This window comes from Falco naumanni, chromosome 2 (genome assembly GCF_017639655.2).
Source record: "Falco naumanni isolate bFalNau1 chromosome 2, bFalNau1.pat, whole genome shotgun sequence".
In the NCBI taxonomy this organism is placed as follows: Eukaryota; Metazoa; Chordata; class Aves; order Falconiformes; family Falconidae; genus Falco; species Falco naumanni.
This window is the reverse complement of record NC_054055.1, coordinates 19,312,665-19,337,560: the sequence shown is the minus strand read 5'-3', so window position 1 is coordinate 19,337,560 and position 24,896 is coordinate 19,312,665. Positions and strand designations below refer to the sequence as shown.

Sequence of the window (24,896 nt, the reverse complement as noted above, 5' to 3'; positions counted from 1 at the left end):
TATAATTGGATAAAACAATAATTTTGGAGTTACTAAAATTGTGAATGTATTTGTGAAATACCATTTGTGGACAGATAAAAAAGTGAAGCAATTTACCAGCATCCAGAATTATGCAAGATATATATACAGTGTACCTTTGTGTGACGTGCATGTTTACTTCCTGCCTTCACTTTCTCAGCATCCAGAATTAGTCAGGGTTTATGTACAGCATACTTTTGTGTCTTCACTTTCTTCTTTCCAACACTTTCCTGCACTGGGATTGTGCAACTAAGGAAACATGCCAAGCCTAAACACTCTCCTTTTGTTTTTTTTGAGGGTTTTTTTTAGCATTCATGTGCACTTTCTATGATTAGTACAAGTAGAATAATATCCTAGGGTCACCATAATCTAGTGGTTTTGGTGTATATATGAGTGTGACTATACTACCTTAAAATTATACAGCTAAGTAGGCAACTATGTCTGCTTATTGCTAATTAACAGCTTTCTGTGGTTATATTGCTACTTTTCAGGCATTGGGTGCAGTCTGTGTATCTAAAGAAAATGGACATGAGTATATTCTTTTCATGCTTGTTTTAAATGCGTTTGTGTTATCGTCTGTTAATAAGATTCGAGGCACTGCTAAATTCTAGTATTTTATTTGAGGCTCTGGAAAAAGCAAAAGAGGCTGGAAGAAAGGAAAGAGTATTGGTGAGACAACGTGAACAAATGGCTACTCCAGAAAACATCAACTTAGACCTCACTTACTCAGTAAGTGCTTAGAAATCTTCAATGAGTAAAAGGTGTTGGTAAAAATCCTCCTAAAGAGACATTTCGGTGTTTACTGACTCAGTGTGTGTGTGTATACGTGTGTTGTAGTTCTCCTAGCAGTGTACCAGACCAGATACGGGCTACACCTGGGGGCAGGGGAAGTTTATGAAGATAAAGTGCATTACTTGAATTCAAAAACTTAACACTTGCAAAGATCGCTTTATATCATTGAGTTTTCCTTTGCAATTTCAAGTACCAGAGAAACCACATATCAGCATTAAGTGAAGAAGGATGCCCATGAACGTTTATTCCAGCTATCTACTCACATGCAAAACATAAGTAAACCCTCTAGTTCAAAAATAAATAGTCAGAACATGTAACATGCCAAGAGAAGTAAACAGGAGAGATCAGGTATTGCTTTTAACTTGAACCATAAAGTGACAGAGAATGTATTACATTAAATAGGACATATTAATATTTCTAAATCCTGAATCTTAAAGCAGGTATCTAGATTTACATTCTGGTTTTCAAAGTAATTTTTTTTAAAAATGTCTATACATAAAAATACTTAGGGGGAATTTAAAGTTATACTCCAGGTAGTGCTGTAGAGGAAATTATTTACAATGCATACATTGAATTAGGCAGACCTAGTAATTTATTTTATGGTCAAGATGAGAGTAAAGTGGGGGAAGAAATGCAGAGGTGTTTTACCTGACACCAGCAGAACTTGGGTTTTGAAACTGCAGCTTGGAAAAATTCTCTTTTCGTAAACTGAGTGACCACAGGTAGTAAGACTGTTTTCTGCATGTTGGGAGTCATAAATTACACACAGTTTCTGATAATTACCTTGTACGGATGTTTCATAATAGCCTCGCATTATAACATTGTGTTTACTGAGGTCTAAGGTCCACTTAACTACCATTAAAAGTCATGCTATGTAAGTACAAAAATAAAAGAATTGCATAGAGTAAGTAGATTTGAAAGTTGTTTTCTTTATGTCAATGTACAAGAACAAAGGAGCATTAAAGATGGGAAGCTTAAAACTGGTAAGAGCAAAAGTTCCAAGGTAAAATTAATTTGAAATTATCTCTTACGAATTCAAGTTTATTGCTGTTGAGAGAGCAGCATTTTATCTTGTACTTGTAATTGCATTTTTCTGTAGGTTCTTTTCAATCTGGCCAGTCAGTATGCTGCTAATGAAATGTATGCTGAAGCACTGAATACTTACCAAGTTATAGTGAAGAATAAGATGTTCAGCAATGGAGGTAGGTAACATCCCAAAGTAGAATAAAACTGGTTGTCAGGCATTCAAAATGAGGACTTCACCTGTGTGGTGCTGACTTGCAGAGATCTCACCCCTTGTGTTTGACAGACAGAGCATTTGACAGAAACGAACGCTGAGTTGGTATAACTTACTGTGGTTTGGCTCTCCAGCTCATTAAGTCTTTTCTTTCCATAGGCTAAGCTAATAAAAAAGCCAAATATATAATTCTCTCATGCCACACACACTGTGTCGTCTGCTTTAATACTATTTTTTTGTTCTCTTTTGACTCAGCTTTCCTCTTTTGAAAACCACTTTTAGCGTTTTGCACTCCTGCAGTGCACTTTTCTCAGAGATGCTTATTGCAGCTGTCTTCCTGGAGAGCACTATAGATAATCTCTACCTCATCCCTCGATTCACAATCAAAATCGGAATACATCTTACATGATACTTCTTTCCTAGGGTTTATTACTACTTGATCTCCTTCTGGGTGAAAATTCATAGAAAGCTGTTCTGTGCAGTGCTTCTTTAAAAGGACACTGGCACCCTATAATGAAGGCAAATTTTTTAAGTAGCTGTTCTACTCTGTCACTCTGAAACAATTTAAAATGCTTTGTGTTTTAAAAGTCTGTAAGTCATTGACTTCTTTTGATAGGTAGACTGAAAGTGAATATGGGAAATATATATTTAAAACAACGGAACTATTCCAAAGCTATAAAATTCTACCGTATGGCTCTAGACCAAATTCCTAGTGTCCACAAAGAGATGAGGTGAGTTTCTACTAATAGGCATTGTTCTGAAATACAACATTTGGATATATGGTTTGACAGTTAAAAATACCACCTAATACTCGTTTCTTTACTTAGGATTAAAATAATGCAAAATATTGGAGTTGCATTTATTAAAACTGGCCAATATTTTGATGCCATTTCTTCATTTGAACATATAATGAGTATGTCCCCAAACCTGAAGGCAGGCTTCAACTTGATCCTGTGTTATTTTGCTGTTGGAAACGGTGAGCAAATGAAAAAAGCTTTCCAAAAACTGATTGCGGTTCCCTTGGAAGTGGATTATGATGATAAATACATTTCACCAAATGTAAGTTTGAACAAAATAAACTGTATCTTCATATGGTAAATCAGGAGAAAGGGGAAGAGGCACTGAATGCTTGGACTGTTCTGAATATGTAAATTGATGTGTGTTTGTGTATCTAAAATAATTTTTTTTTTACCAGCACTGCTCAGAAGTGTAAAGTAATGTTGAGAACATTCAAAACCTTTCTTCCTGAAAAGATAACGATGTACAGAAAATCCATACTACATTATTATCTTCATAACTATTTTGTTGAAATTTATCTATGTTGACTTACATAGCAGACTTACTGCTTTACCTCCTTTGTTTATATAAAATTTTAATAAAATGTTTATAAGCTAAAAAAGGGAACAGAGCAATGAGTGACTTAATGCACGTTATCTCAAATGAGTGCTAATAAAACTTGTAACACTGTCGTTTTCTTTTATAGAAGAAAATTTTAGTAAAGTTTACAGATGCTTATTTTAGTGTTAGACTTTGTGGGAAACTGACCTGCCTTTGTACCATGAAGCCAGCAGCTCATGATGTTCAAGACAGGAAAAAGTAGTCAATAGGTTAAAGGTCCCCTTAGAAAGATCCTCTATAGAAAGGTCAAGGCAAGGCCTTTATATTCTCCTAGTGATCTTTTTTTCAGTGATACAAAGCTTCCATTTTAAATTCTAAAGATCAGAGATACAATCTTCAAACTGTTTGAAACTGAAGAGTAGCTGTTGCTTCCTATTGTTCTAGCATAAGCAAATAAAATTTAATATATGAAGTAAATTATTTATATTGATAAATATGTATATAAATTCTTATATGTATTTTATATATAATTGTATATGATTTCTCATGTTAGAAATTGTGTAACTAAGGGTCATTAAACACTTGAATTAATTGAAGACTATGTAAGATTGACTGGAAGAAAAGCTTTAGACTATAGAAGTTCTTTCTAAGGATAGGCAAGCTATAGTTCTGACAGACATTGCAAGCTCTGTATTTTGTGATGAAGCAGTCAGAAAAGATCATAAAGTTTTCTTCTGGTCTTTATTTTGTCTAAATCTATGACCTGTCTTAAAGAAATGAGGAAGGGGTCCAACATCTCTGTTAGTTCTAAAAGAACTGATGCAGATATGTGTGATAGAAACCACAAGATGATTGTGAGTTACTGTAATGAGTAGGTAGCACAAGTCCTCATCTGCTGAATACCACTACAGTTCAGCAAATGCTTAAGCATGCTCTTATCTTTAAGCATGTGAGTATTCTCACTGTGATTTGTAGCTTTTCCAGTCTGATACAAATGACATTACACCTATTAACAACCCTAATGTGAGCTATGACCACATACATGAGCAGAACAACAGGATTAAAGTAGTTGTAAATACCAAATTTCGGATTTTGTGATTAGAAAATTACTTTAAACTGAAACGACCTTTTTGAAATGTGAAAAGTAAATAAATGACGTTATAGACTATGTAATTTGCATCTATTTATGATTACAGTAATATTGTCTATAAAACAATTAAAATGCATGTATTCTGGTATAATTTGCAGTTGTTTTGTCCCCTTCCAGGATGATCCACATACAAATCTACTGATGGAAGCCATTAAAAATGACAGCTTAAGACAAATAGAACGTGAGAGGTAATGGTGGAGTCTGTTCTTTCTTGACTGTGGTGCCATAGATTTTTAGCTCCTGAAAGTATTACCAGTCTTCTCATGTGTCCACAGCTCTTGTTATAAAAGTGTCCCCATAATTCTTGGGGAAGAACATGCTTGGAAGAACTGGTTGGATCACTCAGTTTAGTGTACTGCACTAAAGAAGAATACCTACCCCAAATGCTATAGGTTACACTGCTTAAAACTTGCAGCATGTGTTTTTTTTTTTTTAAAAAAATACAACCACAGTGTACAGTGAAAGGAAAACAGAAAAAACCTGAGAGCTTTATCAGGATACAGGGCAGTAGCGGTAGCAGGGGACTGGGTAGATTGACTTCTAAGATTGTCCTGAGGAAGGACAGGGCTATCCTTGCACGAAGAAGCAAGAACAAGATTTGGTTATTTTTTCTACGCGTTTTTGAAATGGCGACACATTTGTGTTGGGTTTTTTTCCGTAGGAAGTCCATGGCAGAGGAATACATCATGACAGCTGCTAAACTGATCGCACCAGCAATTGAGACATCTTTTGCAGTGGGCTATGACTGGTAAGAGTCAAGCAGGGGTTCTTTTTGTCTATAAACTATATGGTAATCTCTGATGCTGGTTACAAAACCAGATTCACAAACATAAACAGCCTGGGAAACAGTTTGCTGCACATCTCATACATAGCATCCAGACTGTTTTCAGTTTGCCTCCATAATGCTGTGGAGAAGAATAAAACAAAGCATTGGAGTGTATTCTGTGTTTAAAAAAAAAAATAATTCATTTATCATTGAAACTCAAGTGTCAATTACATATTTTGAACTGCTCTGTATTAGCACAAAAAGGGCTTAAAGTTCAATTGAATATGAAAATTCAGTTTGAAAATTGAAGAACTTTTAGAAGACTCAATAGACAAATGCTATACAGAAGGCAATGATCGCTGCTCTTTACTGTAATTTTGAAGATAGCATAATAAAGACTTGGGGTGCCTAAGAAGTTTTATTACTCCATAGAGACATTCTATAAAACGCTGGAATCTAAATATTACTAGGAAGGTTTATTTCTATTTCATTTATAAACTTAGTGTTTATAAATGTAAACTTAATCTACTATTTCTTAGACTTATACAAGTGTATACAATGATAGGCTGCTGATACAGTTTACTGTTTTGACTTTCGTATCCACTTCTATTTTTCCATTTACAGCTTAGCTTTTGCTTTTTGTGGTGCTTTCTAGAGCAGAATGCTCTTTAAAGCAAAATGAAATAGACACACTTCTCATAAGAACAGTATAAAAAAATTATTAGTATAACTATTCAAGATGTATTTTTAACTAGATTTTAGTTTTCCGTTGTAAGGACTTACTTTGATACTTTTAGTATTTTTAATAACATTATTGGAAAATAACATGTATACAAATGAATGTTGTATATCTGCAGTCACAACATTACAAACAGATATGTTCAGTGTTTGGGAAGTGAAGGAAGTTTGATGGGAAAAGATAACTTTCCTTTACCTGTTTTTTTGGCTAGTTAGGATTATTTTCAAATTTTGCAGGTCCTATAATAATGATTTACTAATAAAACTGTTTATACTAACATGAAATAATCTCTCACACAGATGTGTTTAGTCTGCTGGAGTCCACAAGGTGGTGTTTGATGGTTTCATAATCATTATAATCTTATAATCTTCCTACTTTGGTCATTCTGACTTACCAGAACTTAAACAGCATGTCTTGTGAAATTTAGCTTGCTGCTTTGCAACTTGTTAGCATGAGTAAGTCAAATTTGTTTGCTCTGTATCTTGTTTTTGTTCAAGAAAACTGGAAAAGGTTGTCAGATACTCAGATTCCTTAGTGCTATCCACAAAATACTTGTCATGAAGTAAAACTCTCATATCTGTTCTGGCTAATTAAACAACTTCTGGTGAGATACATGAGATTGTTTTGTATATATCAGGACAATTTATTCTTCTAGTTTGAGGTATTCAAGCCCAGTGAAGAAGTTTAACCAGCAGTCTGAGCTTGGTTTTCCAAATATTACACTTCGTTATGAGTCCTCTGAGTATTAAATGTGCTTTTCATCAGATTAATTTTATTTACAGAAATAAAATGGGGACAAACAGTCTTAGGATTTCATAACGTCTTACTTAAAATGTGACATAATCTTGGGACTGCTTTGTCATATTCCAGAAGGAACAGTTGGATAGTTAGAGCTCACTGCATTTTATGGTTAAGACTTCAACAGTAACAGCTGATAAATGGTTTTTGACTTTTATTACAGAGTCTTTGCAGAAATTGCTATTTTTTTCAATATATTTTTTCCTCCAACATCAAAAGGCATTTGTCTGCTTTGTATAGACACTGTCCATGTGCCAACCCAATTGTAGCAGCAGACTGTTTAATTTAACAAACAATTGTTGGCAAATTAGCCAACTATTAGAAGAAAAGATAAAGGCTTTCCACCACTCAAAAAAAAAAAAAGTGGAAGGGATTAAAGAAGCATCCCACAAAGTTGCTCAGTTAAGTGTGCTTAATTCCAAATAGTTTGAGAGAACAGTATATGCATACAATAAAGAAGGGTTTTGTTTCAAATGATTAGGAAATTTTAAAGTACAGCACATCAAACCCTGGAAGATGGTGTCTGTGAGTGAACATCTTGACTGTCTGCTGCATTCTGTTCTGCCCCCATTTTGCAGAAGACCCTAAGCCAAAAGTAACTGGGTGATGACCAGAAAGAGGTTTATTATGACAACTTTATTATTATGTAGCTCAGGGACACAATCTGCAGTCTCTGGCTTTGTTCATTAAGCTATTTTATGGGTTTGGTAGTATATGCAACAGGAGATATGGTTTGAAAAATCACCGGATAGAACATATCCAAAGAAAACGGTTTGAAAAATCATCTTAGTCAGTATTTGACTTCAAGTATCACCCAGTGATGGGAAATAATGATATGTATGCAGCAGACTAAAAAAAAAACCAAACCAAAACAAAAAAAAACAGAGCAGGCATACTATTAAGGTAGGTTACCAGAATAAAATATTTTTTCAATTTTTTTTTTTTAATCAAAGTGCTCTTTGCCTCTGTGAAGAAGGAATAGCTAAGAACAACTTGTTTCGGAAAGCAAATTGGCTGCAAAAATATGTAATTTAAAGTGGCATTTGCACAGATGCATTTTGTTTATCATTATGGCTTGCTTTCTGTTGCAGGTGTGTTGAAGTAGTAAAAGCTTCCCACTATGTAGAGTTAGCCAATGACTTGGAAATAAATAAAGCCACTACCTACTTGAGGCAGCAGGATTTTAACCAGGTATAGTAACATTTCACATTACTACTTTTTAATACTGTATTGGCAGAGAAGTCTGTCTTAGTCACAGCGTATTTTTCAGCAAGCGAAAGATTTATGCAAACGTAATAATTACATTGGTGCTGCTTAGTCAAATTTGTAAAAATGCTGCAAGAGATGAATTTTATCTAAATGAAATTTCTGCCACAGAAGTTACAGTGAATGCAGTTCATGTGAAAATGTAAGACACTAAATTAATCATCTTCACTGGGTGTCCAAGCTGTCATTAAATTAGTGGAACTGTAGTCAGTACAGTCAATAGAGCCTGGAAAGCATGTTGCTAATCAACGTGGAGGTGTTTTCATTAGTATGAGCTGAATCTTTCTCTTGGTTAGGTTGACTATAGTACCAAAATGTATGCAGATTCAAATCATATGTGTTATTATTGTTAATGTTATGTTATTCTCACTGTTCCCTATGTCCTACAGCATTCCCTAAAGTACTATAATCTGACCTTGGACTTAAATTAAGCATCTGCTCAGGAGTTTGGACAGTTCTGCATCTCTTACAAAAGATTGCTCCCTTGGAGGGCACAGAGGGCTAGGATGAATCACCATTACTGAAAAGATATAATAGCAGTTAAAGACACAGTGTGTATTAGCAAAAAAGGTCATAGAACAGATACAGTGTTGGTACTTCCAAGTAAATATAGCTCATTGCTCAAAATTCATTACTTGGTAGGAATTTAGAAGATAGGTCTACCAAAATATTTGTGATTTTACAGATTTTATCATGTGTTTTATTACATGTTCTCTTTTCATTGTTTATATTTTTTAATATACATGTGAAGTCACTTTTGGTTATGCTGAAATTATTTATTCATGTTTATGTGGATAAAGCCTCTTTCTGCAGCTGGCTGTCCAGTCACTAGTTAAACAAATTTCTGCCAATGAATTTTATGCTGAACTGCCGTCATGTTAAAAATCATCATCAGTCTCTTGCTAATAAGTACAGCAGGCTGTTAACTGTAGCTTTCCTTTTCTGCACATATAAATTGCCCATGCAGGTGTATAAATTAATACCACAACTTACCACATTTAAGTTTTTGGTATTATTTAAGTGAATGCGCACCTTTCTTAGGTTTTATTTTAACACAAATGCATTTTTTTGCTCTTAATCACACTTTTATAGGTTGTTGGACAACTTATAATACCAGTTTTTTGTCAAAATTGTCATGTGATCTTTTATTTGCCTGTGAAGAAAGGCTTGGTTTGTAATGTGAGCAGTTGGAAAACAGCTCCACCTGAACAAAAAGAAGCTCGTATATCTGTCAGGATTATTTGCTCGATTTCCTTCTGACATGCACTGTTCAGTATATTCAGTGGTAGAAATACTGAATAATAAGAAGGAATCTAGCAGCCCCTGGATTTGCACGAGTGGCAAGAAGTATGAGAGATCATATACAGCAAAATTATAACTGAAGCTGAGTACCTCTGTTATCTTCTAAGGTCCTTTACCTTCATGTAGCTTGGAGGGATGCACATAGGACCATGTGCTTAACTTTAGCCTACTTTTCACAGAATGGTTGGGGTTGGAAGGGACCTCTGGAAATCCTCTAGTCTGACCCCCCTGCTAAAGCCGGTTCACTTAGACCAGGTTCCACAGGATTGTGTCCAAGTGAGTTTTGAGTAGCTCAAGAGAAGGAGACTACACAAGCTCTATGAGCAGCCTGTTCCAGTGCTCCATCACCCTCAAAGTAAAGTTCTTCCTCATATTCAGGTGGAACCTCTTGTGTTGCAGTTTGTGCCATTGCCCCTTAACTTGTCTTTGGGCACCACTGAAAAGAGCTTGGTCCCATCGTCTTGACCTGCCTGTAAGATACTTGTTTGCATTAGTAAAATTCCCCTCGCAGTCTTGTCTTCTCCATGCTAAACAGGCCCAGCTCTCTCGGCCTTTACTTATAAGGGAGATGCTCCAGTCCCTTCACCATTGTCATTATTTTCTTCTCATATTTAAGCTCTTCTGATTTCCTGCTCTTGCTCCCCTTGTCTGTCCTGTCCTCTTCTCCTTCCCTGTAGACAGCGCAAGAGAGTTATCCTTTATTATACTGCATGTCTGACTGATAGCTTTTTGGACATCAGGAAGCAGTTTGAGAGTTTGGAAAATCTTGTAGCTTTATTGATGATAGCTTTTGAAGGGTGATAGTGTTACAGGTAGGTATGCAGTTATATGATCTCAAGAATTCGCTATTTTGATGGTAATTTTTTGCAGTTTCCAGTTAGTGTCCAGTATAGGTTTAAAAAAAGGCAATTGTCAGAGGTAAAATGAGATGCAGAGATTGTTGGTGAGTTTTCTGTGGAGTACTCCAATGGACGGTGAGAGAAGGGTGTTGGAAGTTAGGAGTAAGTGGAGAGGATGCTCTTTTTATTTTGATCATGTGATAGAAGACCTTTAACCTGCGCTGGAACTACTAAATAGTAGAGTGGGACTCAGAATGGTGATTGCAGTCTTCCCCCCAGCCCCTAATAAAACTGCCGCAACTACTTGTGTTCATACTGTCTATTGTTCATATACTTACTAATTCACCACCTGCTCAACACACCTTTGGCTGAAGAACAAGAATGGAAACTTCTTGAAATAGTTTCAAGGCTGAAAGTTTTACTGTGTTTAAAAAAAATAAAATAGATTTCTGTTGTAATGGGCTTCACTATGTGCTTATTATAATGAACAAATCATTTAAAAACAATCCTAGCAAAAAAAAAAAAACAACCACCAAGCTTCAGGGTGGAAATTACTCTATACCTCTAGACTGCATTTTATTAGTAAGAGGTTGTGTGTATTAGATATTTTGAATGTTTTCTTAATTTTAAAGAAAAACTTTGAAAATTAATTCAAAACCAAAATTCTTCAGCTTAGTCATACAGCTCCTTAAAATCTCTGGCAGACACTGCTTGAGTCAGGCAAGCTGCTTAGAAGTTTAATTTCTATAAGCAAATAATTAAGTACATTGGAAACATGTCACAAAGAAAAATTCGGACAATCTGTGTTTTGATTGTTAAATCAAAGTAATTGTTATTGTTGGGATTAAAACGTTAGAAGATCTTTAGAAATATATAAATTTAGCTGATGATACAATGAGAGCGTTTCTACTTTGTAAGGGTGAAAGGAGTATTCCTATGGATTTTCATCCTAAGGCTCATAAATGCTGAAATGGTTCAAGAGACTTGTGACATAATTTACTAGTAAAGGTGAACAAGAGTTCAGAGTCATGTGAACTTTTCATTATACATGAAAAAGATATTACTTCTAGTCTAATCATTATCATTAAAGGTTCCATTTAGCAGTAAAAGCAAAGGTAAACAAATCGGCTACAATGGGAATGGCTTTTCAGAAAGTGACTTATGAACTATATAGCTCTAAGCTCACTAAAAATGAATTCTGTGAAGAAGCAAGTCTTAGAAGAGTAGAGTACCTCAAGTATAGTAATGTTGCACCTGTAAATACTTGGGACCATTCCTTTTTTGGAGAAAGTCACAAATGTATATAAAAGTTTAAAATTATCATAGTCAAAGTCTTACATTTCAGAGACCACAAAAGCTAGAGCCTAACTTTTGAAACACTTATTCTTGAGTGAAATTGGTGTATTTCTTTAGAGAACTTTCTATTATTAGGAGAACATTATGATCTTTAGTAGTACATATTTCTTGGGTGGAATGTAGTTGTCTGAATTAATGAACTACATCTAGCTGTATATATGTTGTCATTTTACACGCCACTAGTACAGTCATGGTCTTTGTGTAAAGTAACTGTAAAAACAGTATGTATTTAAATTAAAATAGTCAATTAAATTAAATTTTAAAAGTCAATTAAAACTTGGATCCTTTATGCTTGTTTTGGCATTCCACACAGTATCATTAATTCACTTTGACATGTAAAGGAAGAAGGAAGCTTTTGTATTACTATTGTTGATGGCTAAAATCAAGTTGCCACATCTGTTTTGTAATAGATGATCGAACTGGGCTCACTGTGATAGTCTTAACAGTTTGTGTAGTTAGTATAAACATTTAGTGTAAAGAAGCCAGATTTTCCTAATTATTTAGTCTGCAGTTACAAATGTTATCACATAGTCAATGAAAAAAGCACTGCCTTTTATTACAAAGTTTCTTTGATAGTTTATTAGCTATAAATTTGTTTACTACTTGTGCATAAATGTCTTTATTTTGAAGTTTATGGAATTTAGTTTTCATGTAGAAGTTTTAAGTTTGGTTTTGTTGATTATTTTTTTTTTTTTAAGTCTTCTGGCCTCAGTCTTCGAGTTTGAGTACTTACCAAAACTTAGACAGGTGTCACCATCTTATTACACAAAACAACTGCAAGTTGAAATCCTACACTGTGTTGCATATTATTTTTTATATAGCATGTGCTTTTTTAGCTTTTTAAGAAGAATTTTAATGTTGGTCTTTTTGTGTTCAGTTAAAGAACTGGAAAAACAGGTATGGGAATTTCAGTTAGTTGAGTAATGTAAAGCAAATAATATATGTCTGGTTTATATGTATACAATTGTCAGGTATCTGTGTACTTCAAGGTAGCCATAGCTAATCTAAATTTTGAAGAAGTAATAAATAGCCAATACTACTGAAATGTTGTGATCAAGACTAATATTACGTATCATACAGATACACTTCTGTGTGTACATGCTTACAAGTGTGTTACAAGCCCTAAATTATCTTGTATGTGAGTATATGAGTTGATAATTTTAGCTGTTTGTTACTGTGAAGTTTATCAATGTTTTCTGAAAGAATTTTGGTGTAAGTTTGCTTCAGTGGGAAGTAAATTGTTGCCATATTAACTTCTAGGCACTGGAGACTTTAAAAATGTTTGAAAAAAAGGATAGCAGAGTGAAGAGTGCAGCTGCAACAAACCTCTCATTCCTGTATTATTTGGTAAGTGTTTGCATCAACAAAACTAGATGAGAACTGCAGTGTATGTAGCAACTTCTGTATCTTTGTAGCAATTTTTGTGTCTAAATAACCTCTGTAAACACAAGGAAACTGCATGTTCAAGGAGTTACTCTGGAACACCCGTTCTTGGCTATAGTTGAAGTTTGGAGCATGTCCTTTGTATCCTGTTGCTGGGAGGAAGAGCCAGATGGAGCCCTAGGCCACAGAAGTGTGCCTGCAGTGTGATTTGTGCAGAAGTCTAGCAGCTGCATTTAAAACTTGGGTCCTGAAGACCCTGGCTCAACTTCAGCAACATGTGAAGTATGTAGCTTAGGCTGGTGTGTTTGTGTATGAAGTTTGTAGGGTATGGGAATTTATTTTTGTGGTTTTTTTAAAGAAATAAATACTACTTTCTTGCAACAAAGAAAGCTTCTAGACAGAGTGGGACAGAGTGGCAGAACACTTCTCAAGTGTTAAATTCTCTGAAACTTGAAAGAGATGGTCTGCCTTATGCAAATACATAAGGAATATTTTAGGACTGAAGAATGTTGTGGGTTTGTGGTCTTTTTTTTTATTCTCAGTCTTCTGAAATTCCACTATATTAACTGTAAGAAACCACAGCTGCAAGAAAATTGACTGACAAATGACTAATACAATGTTTGTTTCATTCATGTAGGAGCATGAATTGGCACAAGCAACTAACTACGCAGATTTAGCTGTAAATTCTGATAGGTACAATCCAGCAGCTCTAACTAACAAAGGAAATACTGTTTTTGCAAATGGAGACTATGAAAAAGCAGCTGAGTTTTATAAGGAAGCTCTCAGGAATGATTCCTCATGCACTGAAGCACTTTACAATCTCGGTAAGCCAAAGGTGCTTTTGTGATTTAGCTTTTGTCTAAAGCTAACAGTAGTGTTTCTGAGAATCTGGCTTTCAGAGTTTTCTTGTCTGTAAGTATATAACACTAATTATTATTACTTTATTCAGTAGTTTATTTTATGGCAAGTATTAAGCTGTATTTCTTATCTGTTCTGCAAAAGAATACCAGTGTTAACAACATCATCTGCGGTCATTGCGGATGATTAAGTCACTTTGAAGCTAAAAATTTCTACTACCTACTAAAAATATACCAGTTCTAGCATTATTAAACCATCAGATTAATTCCCCTCCAAAAGCCCTCCTTTTCCTTAATTCATCTCTTTCAAAAAGTGAGATTACATATGTTCTTGGTCTTTGGTTAGGTTCATGTTCCTTGCATTTATCAATTCAGTAAGTCATACTAGCTGGCAAGAATTATAAGCATGGTGCTCTCAAATAGAGTCCATCAGTGTCAAGGCAGTAGCACTGCCTCGGAGTACTGTGTTCCTATTTCATTTTTCTTGGTTATTCTGTCAGTTAATATGCCGAAGACATCTTTTTCTCATTGTATTAATACTGTAACCTTTAATTTTTAGGTTTAACATACAAGAAGTTAAACAGAATAGATGAAGCTTTGGATTGTTTTCTGAAACTCCATGCAGTCCTTCGAAATAGTGCCCAAGTCCTTCACCAGATAGCAAACATGTATCTTTTTATGGATTATGATAAGGAATGTTGGTTTTAGTAAACTCATTTAATCTGAAATACGTGTTTCAATCATGACATGATGACTTAATAATGGACACTACAGTAAATTTTTAGGATGATCATGCATAGATTCATGCTCTGATGTTTGAAAGTGAGAACAGAACTTAAAACCTTCTTGGACATTTCCAGTGAATAAATACAATAAAACTGTTCACACTGTAGGGAATACATTTAAACTCAATATTAAATTATCATGTAATATTTAAAATGCTGCTGATTTTATTATGAAAATGATGGGGCAGACACAAGCACAAAGGAGTAAAATCTTTTAAGGAAAAAAAAAGATAATAGTTGATGAAGTTCTTTTCGGAAACCTGTTTTCAGATTAGTTAGTGTATGTGTAAGAAAATAATTGTCTCCCAGCACTCAAAAAGCTCAATAGATTGAAAAGCTGAGGAGGGGAGGTTTTGGCTTTGCACATCCCCAGTGATATTCTACACTGTGAATTTCTTCAACAGTGCTACTGAGGATGTGCAAACCATAAAAAGATTCTCTCCAAGGCGTCGCAGATTCCAGTTGCTGTACTACACTTTCAAGATTAATGAAGGTAACAAAAATATATTTTAGTCAGTAAAATAAGTAACCTCCAAAACTACAAAAGGGCTGTGATCTCTGTTCCTTGTATAGCCCCTTTACAACAGCATAAATGGCCCTACAGTTCCTGTCTGGGGGAGGATTTATCTGCTCCAGTGCTGCATAAAACTGCTTTCCGCCAATAGTCACAACCTTTTTCCATGAAGGGTAGGGTGCAGCAGAAACTGAAAAAACACTTTGGGCAGTAGCTGCAACTCGTGTTGCTGCAGAGGTCTGAGCTGTTGTGCTACTCAGGGGTGACTAGCTGGGCGAGAGCACACTGCAGCCCTTATTACAGCTAAGGCTGCTGCTGTTCTCTGGATCAGAATCATACAGTGGCTGTGCTGTGCTACTTAGACATACAGCAAAAAATCTCACTGCACACAAGTCAGTTCTTGGGATAGCAGTTTTACCTAATCACTCACTTTATGACAAATGATGTATTACAAAAAAACCTACGCAAGTTGTTAAGGCTACAAATAAATTGCCTGGTTCTTAAATTTCATTCTTATAAATGAAGAAGTCAAAATTAGTGACACAGAGGGAGGAGGAACAAGCCCAAAGTTCTGTTGAGCTCAAGTGTTTTTAAGGTGAAAGAGCAGCCGTAGCCTCTGAATATTTCTCTTCCTCAGTGTAACAAAAATACTTTCTGATATGGATAAATTATGAAAATAAGGGGGGGGGAAAGGCCAATGTTTCTCCACACTACAGTGGCTGGTGTATCTGTCCAGCGTATGGATTACATTATGTGAAGTAGTAGGAATTCTAACTAAATCAAAATATCATTGGCATCAGTCCTTGACTGAAGAAAACTCAGATATGAGATCATGGAAGACCCCAATCAAGCCATGGAGTGGCTCCTGCAGTTGATCAGTATAGTACCAACTGATCCACATGTACTTTCAAAGCTAGGGAAATTATATGATAATGAAGGTGATAAATCCCAAGCTTTTCATTATTACTATGAGGTATTTGTCCTTTATTGCTTTTCCAATGCACTTTGTCATAGTTAAAGAAATTTTGCCATAGATTCCTATATCAAATTAGCAATTGATTCATTTAAACTCTTTAAAATGTCATCTAGAAAAGAAAAAAAAATTGGGAGAGAGTTGACAAAATCTAATTTTTGTAGTCAGATCCTAAGGAAACAAATAACCTGTATTTTCATGTAGTATTCGACCTCAGACTTTCATTTCTTGTATGGTTGTTGTTTACATTGACCCCTAACAATTTTAATTTAAAATATAATGAAGACAAAACATGTGTAGAATAAATGTAATTTTAAAGTTGTGTAACATGACTGCCTTGATTGGAAACTAAATCTGTATAATGGATATGGAGGTACATATGTAATGTGTTTATGTAAGTTTATATATGTGTTTTAAGGGTGTAGCTACACACTGTGTATATACAGTTGCCTAAAGATAGGCATCCTCTCTTATTTCAAACCAGCCATAGCACTATCTGTAGTTTATAGAGATTCCTCTGTTTTAGAAACGGGAATAAGACAGGAAGTTGCTTTGCTGCAATCGGAGAGTTGTTTTTTTTTCTCTGTAAAGCAAGGATGACCAAAGGCTGTGTTACAATCTGAATACTAGTGGAGTTATGCTTGATGATAATTTTGCTGCCTATTTCAGTGGGAATTTCTAAAAAGCTGAAAATGTTATTTTGCATACATACGTATTTGATAGAAAAGAATGCTTTTAGGTGAGTTTTCCAGCAGACTGATTTGAGTGTAGAATTGTACATGTATTAGTTAGATCATGTCTACATGCAAATAAGTTACCTAAAATGTTAAAAAATGCTAAGTAAACATTTTTGCTGTTGCAAGCTATTTAAAATAATATTTCTAATAAGGCTAATAAAATGTGACAGGCTCATCTCAAGTAACTTCTGAAAAGCATTCCGTAATTAGAAAGCTTGGCATGCTTTTTCTTTTTTTCAGGATTACTTCATATAGCACACTGCTTCCATTCATATATTACACAGTTTTGGCATCTGGAGACTTAAACACTTGAGTAAGATATTCCAGAAGCAACATAAATATGTTGTTTATCACTAAAATTGTTTCTTTCACCTTTCCTATTTTGTCAGTCATACCGGTATTTCCCTTCAAACATTGAGGTCATTGAATGGCTTGGAGCCTATTACATTGACACCCAGTTTTGTGAAAAAGCCATTGAGTACTTTGAAAGAGCAGCACTTATCCTGTAAGTGATTATTATTTTATGCCTACTCAAATATTTTTGATTAGATATCCATAAGTATATCTAGTGATAAATTGGGTAAGTTTAATACTATAAGCAAATACCAGAGTTAAGAATATTTAGGATATTGTTTAATTTTCTCAACTTTCTATTCATTTACAGTGTGGTTTTGCTTTTACTGTGCAATTTCAATGTTAAGATCATCCATTGGGTGCAAGGTATTAGGTATTGTATTAGGTATTAGAATCTCTTTTCTCTATCCTTTCCCATTAAACACAACTGTGAAGTGGAGAATAGTTCTCCTAAGCCACCAAGACCACCTCCTCTGTGGCTTTATGTGAAATATTTCCGTTCTATTATTTTACCATGCAGCAAGGATTTGATAGTTTAGATAAATGCATCTGTTAGCAGTTATTGCTGCATTTTCACTTTTTGCATAACTTCTACTTCCATAAAAAGGATATTACAAATAAGGTATAGAAGCAAGGAAAAATGTGCAGTGTGAATTACCAATGGTCAGTGAAAGTAAGTTGAAGATCAAATTGATCCCAATAGAGATGTTTGAAATATATTGAGGTCAGTTCAGCAACTTAATTGCTGAAATTGTCCTTTAGCAGAGTATGATGCACTTAAAGTATATAGGTCATTTTTTTTAGATTAGAAAGGTTCTGACATTCTAACAAATGGTTAATAAACAAAAATTTGGCCAAATTTAAATCTGTAATCCAGAGTTCAAGCAGACTTCTAGACAGATATGCATATGGTCTTTTTATGTGGCAACAAATATTTGTCTTTATTAACACAAAATACTTCATGAACAGACCAACTAAAATTTGTGCAACTAAAATTCACTCCAAGTGTGAATTTTTCTTTTGTGTTATGGGAAACCTATCAAAAATCAGGCTAAGCAAAACTTAGTTATTGTCTTGTGATGATCTAAAATTTGACATTCTTTTTGTTCTGTGAATCTGAATGACATGCATGAACAAGACAGCATGTGAACAAAAATGTGTACACTGTTATTCAAAGGAAGATCATACCATGAGTTAGGTGGTTAGAAGTTTGGTAAAAAATACTAATTACGGTTTTGAAAGGGCTTGAGTTGGAGTAGTCATTAATTATATAAGAGAAAATCCAAGGGTTTTAAACCTCAAATAAGGTTTAAAAATTAAAAATACATAGAAAATATAGACTTCACTCAAATTGTGGTATAATTGTAAAGAAATAGAGATGTAGAGCAGATGAAGATATGCAGGAGACAGTTAACAGAAATCGCAGTTCACAGGTTTGCCAGTATTCTTTTCAGTATGAATACTGGCCACATTAAATAAACCACGTATGTTGGTGTTCATGGCCTTCTTGGGAACTTTGGAAATAAACAGCTGAAACTAAAAAGAACTATTTCATAGTCTTGTTTTGGCAAAGATCTAAATATTTTATGCTTCGTGTTGCACTCAGTCCATGCGTGAAACACAGAAGTATGTGGATTGTAAAGTACTTACAATTGGCATATAAAATTCTTCATTACTATTTGCAATTGTAATCTGTCTGTAATACAGAGAAGTTATTTAGTGAATGAGGGAAAGGCTGTGGATTTGTCTGCCTGGACCTTAGTAGGGGCTTTGACACTGTCTCCCACAGCATTCTCCTAGAGAACTGGCTGTTCATGGCTTGCATGGGTGTACTGTTTGCTGTGTAAAAAACTGGCTGGCTAGCTGAGTCCAGAGAGTGGTGGTGAATGGAGTTACATCCAGCTGGCGGCTGGTCACAAGTGGTGTTCCCCAGGGCTCAGTACTGGGGCCAGCCCTGTTTAATATCTTTTATCAGCCATCTGGACGAGGGGATCGAGTGCACCCTCAGTGAGTTTGCAGATGACACCAGGCTGGGTGGGAGTGTTGGTCTGCGGGAGGGCAGGAGGCTCTGCAGAGGGCTCTGGGCAGGCCGGGCCGATGGGCCGAGGCCAGCGGTGTGAGGTTCAACCAGGCTCAGTGCCGGGCCCTGCCCGTGGGTCACACCAGCCCCAGGCAGCGCTACAGGCTGGGGCAGGGGGCTGGGAACTGCCCGGTGGGAAAGGGCCTGGGGGTGCTGGCTGACAGCCGGCTGGGCATGAGCCCCCCGTGTGCCCAGGTGGCCAAGGGGCCAGCAGCAATGTCCTGGCTGGTGTCAGAAACAGTGTGGCCAGCAGGGCCAGGGCAGTGACCGCCCCTGTACTGGGCACTGGTGAGGCCGCACCTCGAACCCTGGGGTCAGTGTCGGGCCCCTCGCTGCAGGAGGGACGTCGAGGGGCTGGAGCGTGTCCAGGGAAGGGCAGCGGGGCTGGGGAAGGGGCTGGGGCACAAGTCCTGTGAGGAGCAGCCGGGGGAGCTGGGGGTGTTCAGCCTGGAGAGGAGGAGGCTGAGGGGAGACCTTATCGCTCTCTGCAGCTGCCTGAAGGGAGGGGGTAGGCAGGTGGGAGTTAGTCTCCTCTCCCAGATAACAAGGGACAGGACAAGATGAAACAGCCTCAAGTTGTGCCAGGGGAGGTTTACATTGGATATTAGGAGAAATCTCTTCACCAAAAGAGTAGTCAAGCATTGAAACAGGCTGCCCAGAGAAGTGGTAGAATCACCATCCCTGCAGGCATTTAATAGACATGTAGATGTGGTGCTTAGTGACATGGTTGAGTGGTGAACTTGGCAGTCCTGGGTTAACGGTTGGACTTGATGATCTTAAAGGTCTTTTCCAACCTAAATGAGTCTATGATTCTATTTTTGTCTGGGATGAGATTATTAATAGTGGGTGACAAAGCATAGATGTTTCGGTGTTTATTTAGTATTAAAAATAGAACCTAGATATGCTAATTGATAAATATGAACGTTGCATTATAAATTGCTAGTAATTGCAAATAAGTTACATTTTAAAATTATAACTGTATTTTAACTGTGACCAGTATTTTTTAGTTTAACTTTGTTCAGTGTATTCAGTGTTTCAATCACAGTAATTACATTTTAAATTGAATTCTAAGATAACGTGTTAAACGATGAATTGAGAAACAATTTTTCACTATTTTACATCTTACCAGCATGGACAGATCTATCATTAATAAAAGGAGTTGTGCAGCTAATGCTGATTGATGGCAATTTATTCTCTCCAGAGTTTTCATACTGAATTGCATAATAAACTTTATTATGGTGTATGCTTGTCTCTTGCAAACAATAAAGGCAGCCATACTCAGCTGAAACTAAAGAAGGTGAAGCAGCTGTGTTTCATAAGCTTGTTTGGCAACTATCAGGCAAACATATTATTTAGAGTTAAAAATGACCTGTGCCCTGACTGGAGAGAAAAACTGAAGAGAATAACTACAAAACTATTCTGAAAACGTTAACGTGCAGTGCCTTTGGGATATACTACTGTAGCATTTTAAGCCACATGTGAAAAGTGCTTTGGCTTATAGGGCATCCTTATGCTGTTGACATGAAAATTTCCTAGATTTCAAATTATTTTTATAAGAATGAGAAAAAGGTCCAACACTTGTGGTACATGCTCAAACATCTCAAATATTTTCTCTGATGATATCTATCACCATTACGTGCTAAGAAGAAAGGGACAGGTAGCAGCTAGGGCTTTGAGGTGATGACACAGAGAAGCCAGAGTTCAAAGCTGTGAGCAGGGAATGTGCTTCCTGGCAGGGATCCCTTGGGCATTTGTGGGATGCTACTGCTGGGACTTCCTCAAAATATAGCTTAGTGTTTTGTTCTCCCTCATTGCATGGTTCTGTACCTCAGACAAAGATTGGTGGTTTGTGTGTCAGGTCTACTAATTGTGTCTGGTGCACAGAATCAGTAGCAGGAGAGACTATAACAGAACTACAAATGGGTGACATCGAGGCCTGAAGACAGGAGCAGGATGCAGAGGTAAACTGTGTGTGAACTGAGCAGGCTAAATTCTTCCTGGGAAGGCGATATGCTAGGTGAAAAATTTTAAGAGTAGTTTAATAGTAGGTGTTTAGCAATGCTATGCAGATTATTTTGCTTATTTATTGCCTGGCAGTGTGCATAATTTTATTTTATTTCTATGCAGACCAACACAAGTGAAGTGGCAGCTGATGGTTGCCAGTTGCTACAGGAGAAGCGGTAAGTTCTGTAGCTTTTTTGTAATTGGCTGGAGGTTTGTAACTTTTTGTAACTTGTTGGGGTTGTTCAGCCTGGAGAAGAGAAGCCTGGAGAATGGATGAAGGGGGCTTATAAGAAAGAGGGAGAGAGACTTTTTACCAGGGCTTGTAGTGACAGGACAAGAAAGGGTGGTTTGAAACTGAAAGAGGATACGCTTACATTGGACATAGGGAAAAAAATTTTAGGATGAGGGCGGTGAGGCTGGAACAGGTTGCCCACAGAAGCTGTGGCTGCCCCATCCCTGGAAGTGCTCAAGGCCAGGCTGGATGGGGCCTATGGCTGGGGTGTTGGAACTTTAGTCTTCAAAAGTCCTTCCATCCCAAACAATTCTGTGATTGTATGATTTGGTTTGTTTTGATTGATGTTTTGATTTTTTTCTTTTTTAAAAAATTTAGTTACGTGTTATTTTGTTATGAATTTTCTGTATCTGTGTAATAAAATGTAACTTTTCTTTTAAGTCCTGGAAATGTCCCTGCGCTGGCTTATGCATGAAACACTTCTTGTGCTGTTAAATAAGTAAAATAAAGAAGATGGTAGAGCATAATGATCTGATAGAAGTTTTTTTTAATGTAGTTATACTACCAGCTGATCTAACATGAGTAATTAGGTTTTAAAGTTGCTTAATTCCCATTCCTTTCCAACAGCAGGTATCATTTTCCAATCTTAAAATACTATTTTAATTACACAAACAAAAGACAGTCTTAATGTGCTGTATTTTCTTACTGGGAATATAATACGTTAATAAAAAAAACAGAAAGAGATTAATATTTCTGGGTTTTTTCATCACCTAAAATGCATTCAAGACACTTGATGATGTAAATGATACTCTTCTTTCTTGCTGGCCCATTTTGTCTCTCTCCTTTATGCTTCTTTAGAACTTTGCAGAACAGACTTCTATAATAAATTAGTGCATTTTCTCACTCTGCTCAGTAATTTAATACAACAGTGAGAAAAGAAACAAGACCTAGGGAAGTCAGTGAATTAAGAACAGTCAGCACCACTCAAAACTAGACAGATTAACTGTTTTCCCAGCAAAGAAGCACAATGGTTTTGGCTGCTTTTTAGATCATTTATGATTGATTGGCAAAATTCCCAGCTTACCATATTAACACATAGCAGGTCAGTTAGATCTATACCTCACACTAGGAAAACAAAAATAGTGATATCTCAACAAACTTTTTTGTCGGGTGTTTTATGGATATGAGGTTTTAGATCCACAGGTTTTATCAGTCCTTTCCATAATAATCAAGCTGAGCCAAAACTGAAGGCAAAAGTCTTAAAGAGTAATTACTTCACTACCAGATCTGGGCAAAGGAGAGAGACCCGGTTAGTATTCTGGTGGTAAGGAAGGACAGGCAGAGCTCAGCTGTTAGATTTCTGTTTGACCAATCTGTACATCTGCAGCCTTAGATAAGCCCTGGTATGCTTGATACAGCTTGTCTAGTAGGTGTGCCATAGAACAATGGGGTCCTAGAGGCAGGTCAATAAAGCAAAAAAATCGGGAAACTCCTCTTCGTTAATTTTGTTATTTACGAAGTAATTTGGACTGGGTTTAGATGCTCTTAATTTTTTCTATCAGTATTTAAAGAATATTAAGTTTGGTTTTATCAGGTTTGATCTTGTAATACTAAATCAGGTACCCAAACTAAAAAGGTGATGTTTAACTGTATCAGTTTCTCATCAGGTATTCCTTTTTATGTTTGGGTATGTGGGTAGGAGATGTTTGTTTTCTTTGCAGGTAACTACCAGAAAGCTCTAGAGAAATACAAAGTAATTCACAGAAAATTCCCAGAGAATGTTGAATGTAAGTTGTTTTATTGAGTGGTACAACTATCAAAGGAAACTTTGTTGCATTGAATATTTGTGTTAGTAATGGCGTGATGGAAGTATTTTTCATATGAAAATCTTTTCATGAATTAACATTTTTATTCATGCTACTGCTGCATGTTTTCTGTGACAACACTAAACCATGATTTAAGAAATATTAGGGTAATGCTGGAGGAGAGAGATTAAAATAAACTTCAGCAGATTGGTTGAGTTTTCTCAATCATACTTCCTACGTTTTCTAACTGTGTTACTTATTTAATCTCTCATGATGAAATGTATATGTATTTTACTTCTAGTCCCTGCTGGTTAAAACTCCTGCTCAAAGTTTCTAGGTAGGAGAAAATCTTAGCAACTGTTTTGCAAAATCCAGGCTTTCCCAGATGTTGTAGAGGGTGAGATTTTGTTGTTGGCGTTTTTAAGTACAGTTGGTCAGCCAATCTCTGGAAAATCAATAGAGAGTTTCAAACCAAACTAGAGGAAACAGAACTTCAAAGAGTATTTTGCAGAATCAGTCTCATCTGTACTATAAATGAAAAAGCCCTGTAGAAAATAGGGGTTGTCACTGGCTGTGGAAACAATCCTCTTACATCCCACACAGTGCCTCACTAATTCTAAAATACAGGATTGTCACCAGCAAACCTATGCTTTTAAATGCTATGTGAGAAGAACATTCACTGTATTTCAAAATAAAATTGTATTGTTCTGCTTTAACAAATGTGCTACTTTTTTAAAGAGGACTCATACAGCTCTGTTGTATGAGAGAAATGTGATACTGTTATTCCTTGAAGTTAAAAGCAAACTGTCATGTTCGTATTGGTCAGACATGTTTCATAGGGGTAGATTATATATTAAACCTTTCTGAATGCTTATATTTTTCTGAATGTAGTTTCTACAAATTATGAAACAAAGGCAGGAGTTAGACGAGACAATTTAACTGATTTTAAAGTTTTCTGCTTCTGAAACAACGGTTCTTCACTCATCCTTCCCTGGCTGTGTGCTCCCAGCCATCTTGTGCACATTCTGGTGCTTATCTGATCCCTCAGTGAACAGGTTCAGCTCCCTAAACCAGCAGAAAAGTAACTTAGCACAAAAAGAAAAATAAGGTATTTGTGAAAGCAGTCAGGACAGTAATGGTCATGTCACGCTTGTTTCCGCTTCAGAGGCAGTTTTCAAAGGTATGTGGACGCATGCATAGGAATAGCAACAATGTTTTCAGAGTTTGGTATAGTGTCTCAGGAGATCGGTTTTAGGGGTGTTTTTTTTTGTTCCATCATACAGTTACACTCAATCTTCATGTCTAGTTTGTTGGTTTTTTAATTCTATAAATACTAATCTTTAAAAAAATCAACCACAGCAACAGGAAAAACCAAACCATTCTGATTCACTTGGTATTTGTAAAATTATTTTTAACAAAATGCCATTGATAGTGGCTCCTCGGTAATAACTTAGTATCATTATTACGCTTTCCAGTTTCCAGAATATTTTACAAGTGTCAGGAGCTGTGATCCAGATGAGTTAGTATGTCTTGTGCCTTCCACATATATAAATGTATTGTACTATTCATGG

General features: G+C 36.1%; 1 protein-coding gene across 9 annotated transcripts in view; it reads left to right on the top strand.

The window, feature by feature from the left end:
- The window catches only part of IFT88 (intraflagellar transport 88), a 57,145-nt gene that overhangs the window by 16,011 nt on the left and 16,238 nt on the right, over nt 1-24,896 (top strand). For all 9 annotated transcript variants that reach the window (XM_040583625.1, XM_040583627.1, XM_040583628.1 and 6 more), the window contains 14 exons: nt 643-747; nt 1,910-2,012; nt 2,664-2,778; nt 2,875-3,106; nt 4,653-4,723; nt 5,197-5,283; nt 7,930-8,029; nt 12,862-12,948; nt 13,622-13,808; nt 14,401-14,509; nt 15,963-16,113; nt 17,240-17,355; nt 21,412-21,464; nt 23,242-23,307. In XM_040583625.1, the coding sequence (XP_040439559.1) occupies nt 643-747; nt 1,910-2,012; nt 2,664-2,778; nt 2,875-3,106; nt 4,653-4,723; nt 5,197-5,283; nt 7,930-8,029; nt 12,862-12,948; nt 13,622-13,808; nt 14,401-14,509; nt 15,963-16,113; nt 17,240-17,355; nt 21,412-21,464; nt 23,242-23,307 (1,582 nt within the window). The remainder of the gene's footprint in view (nt 1-642; nt 748-1,909; nt 2,013-2,663; nt 2,779-2,874; nt 3,107-4,652; nt 4,724-5,196; nt 5,284-7,929; nt 8,030-12,861; nt 12,949-13,621; nt 13,809-14,400; nt 14,510-15,962; nt 16,114-17,239; nt 17,356-21,411; nt 21,465-23,241; nt 23,308-24,896) is intronic.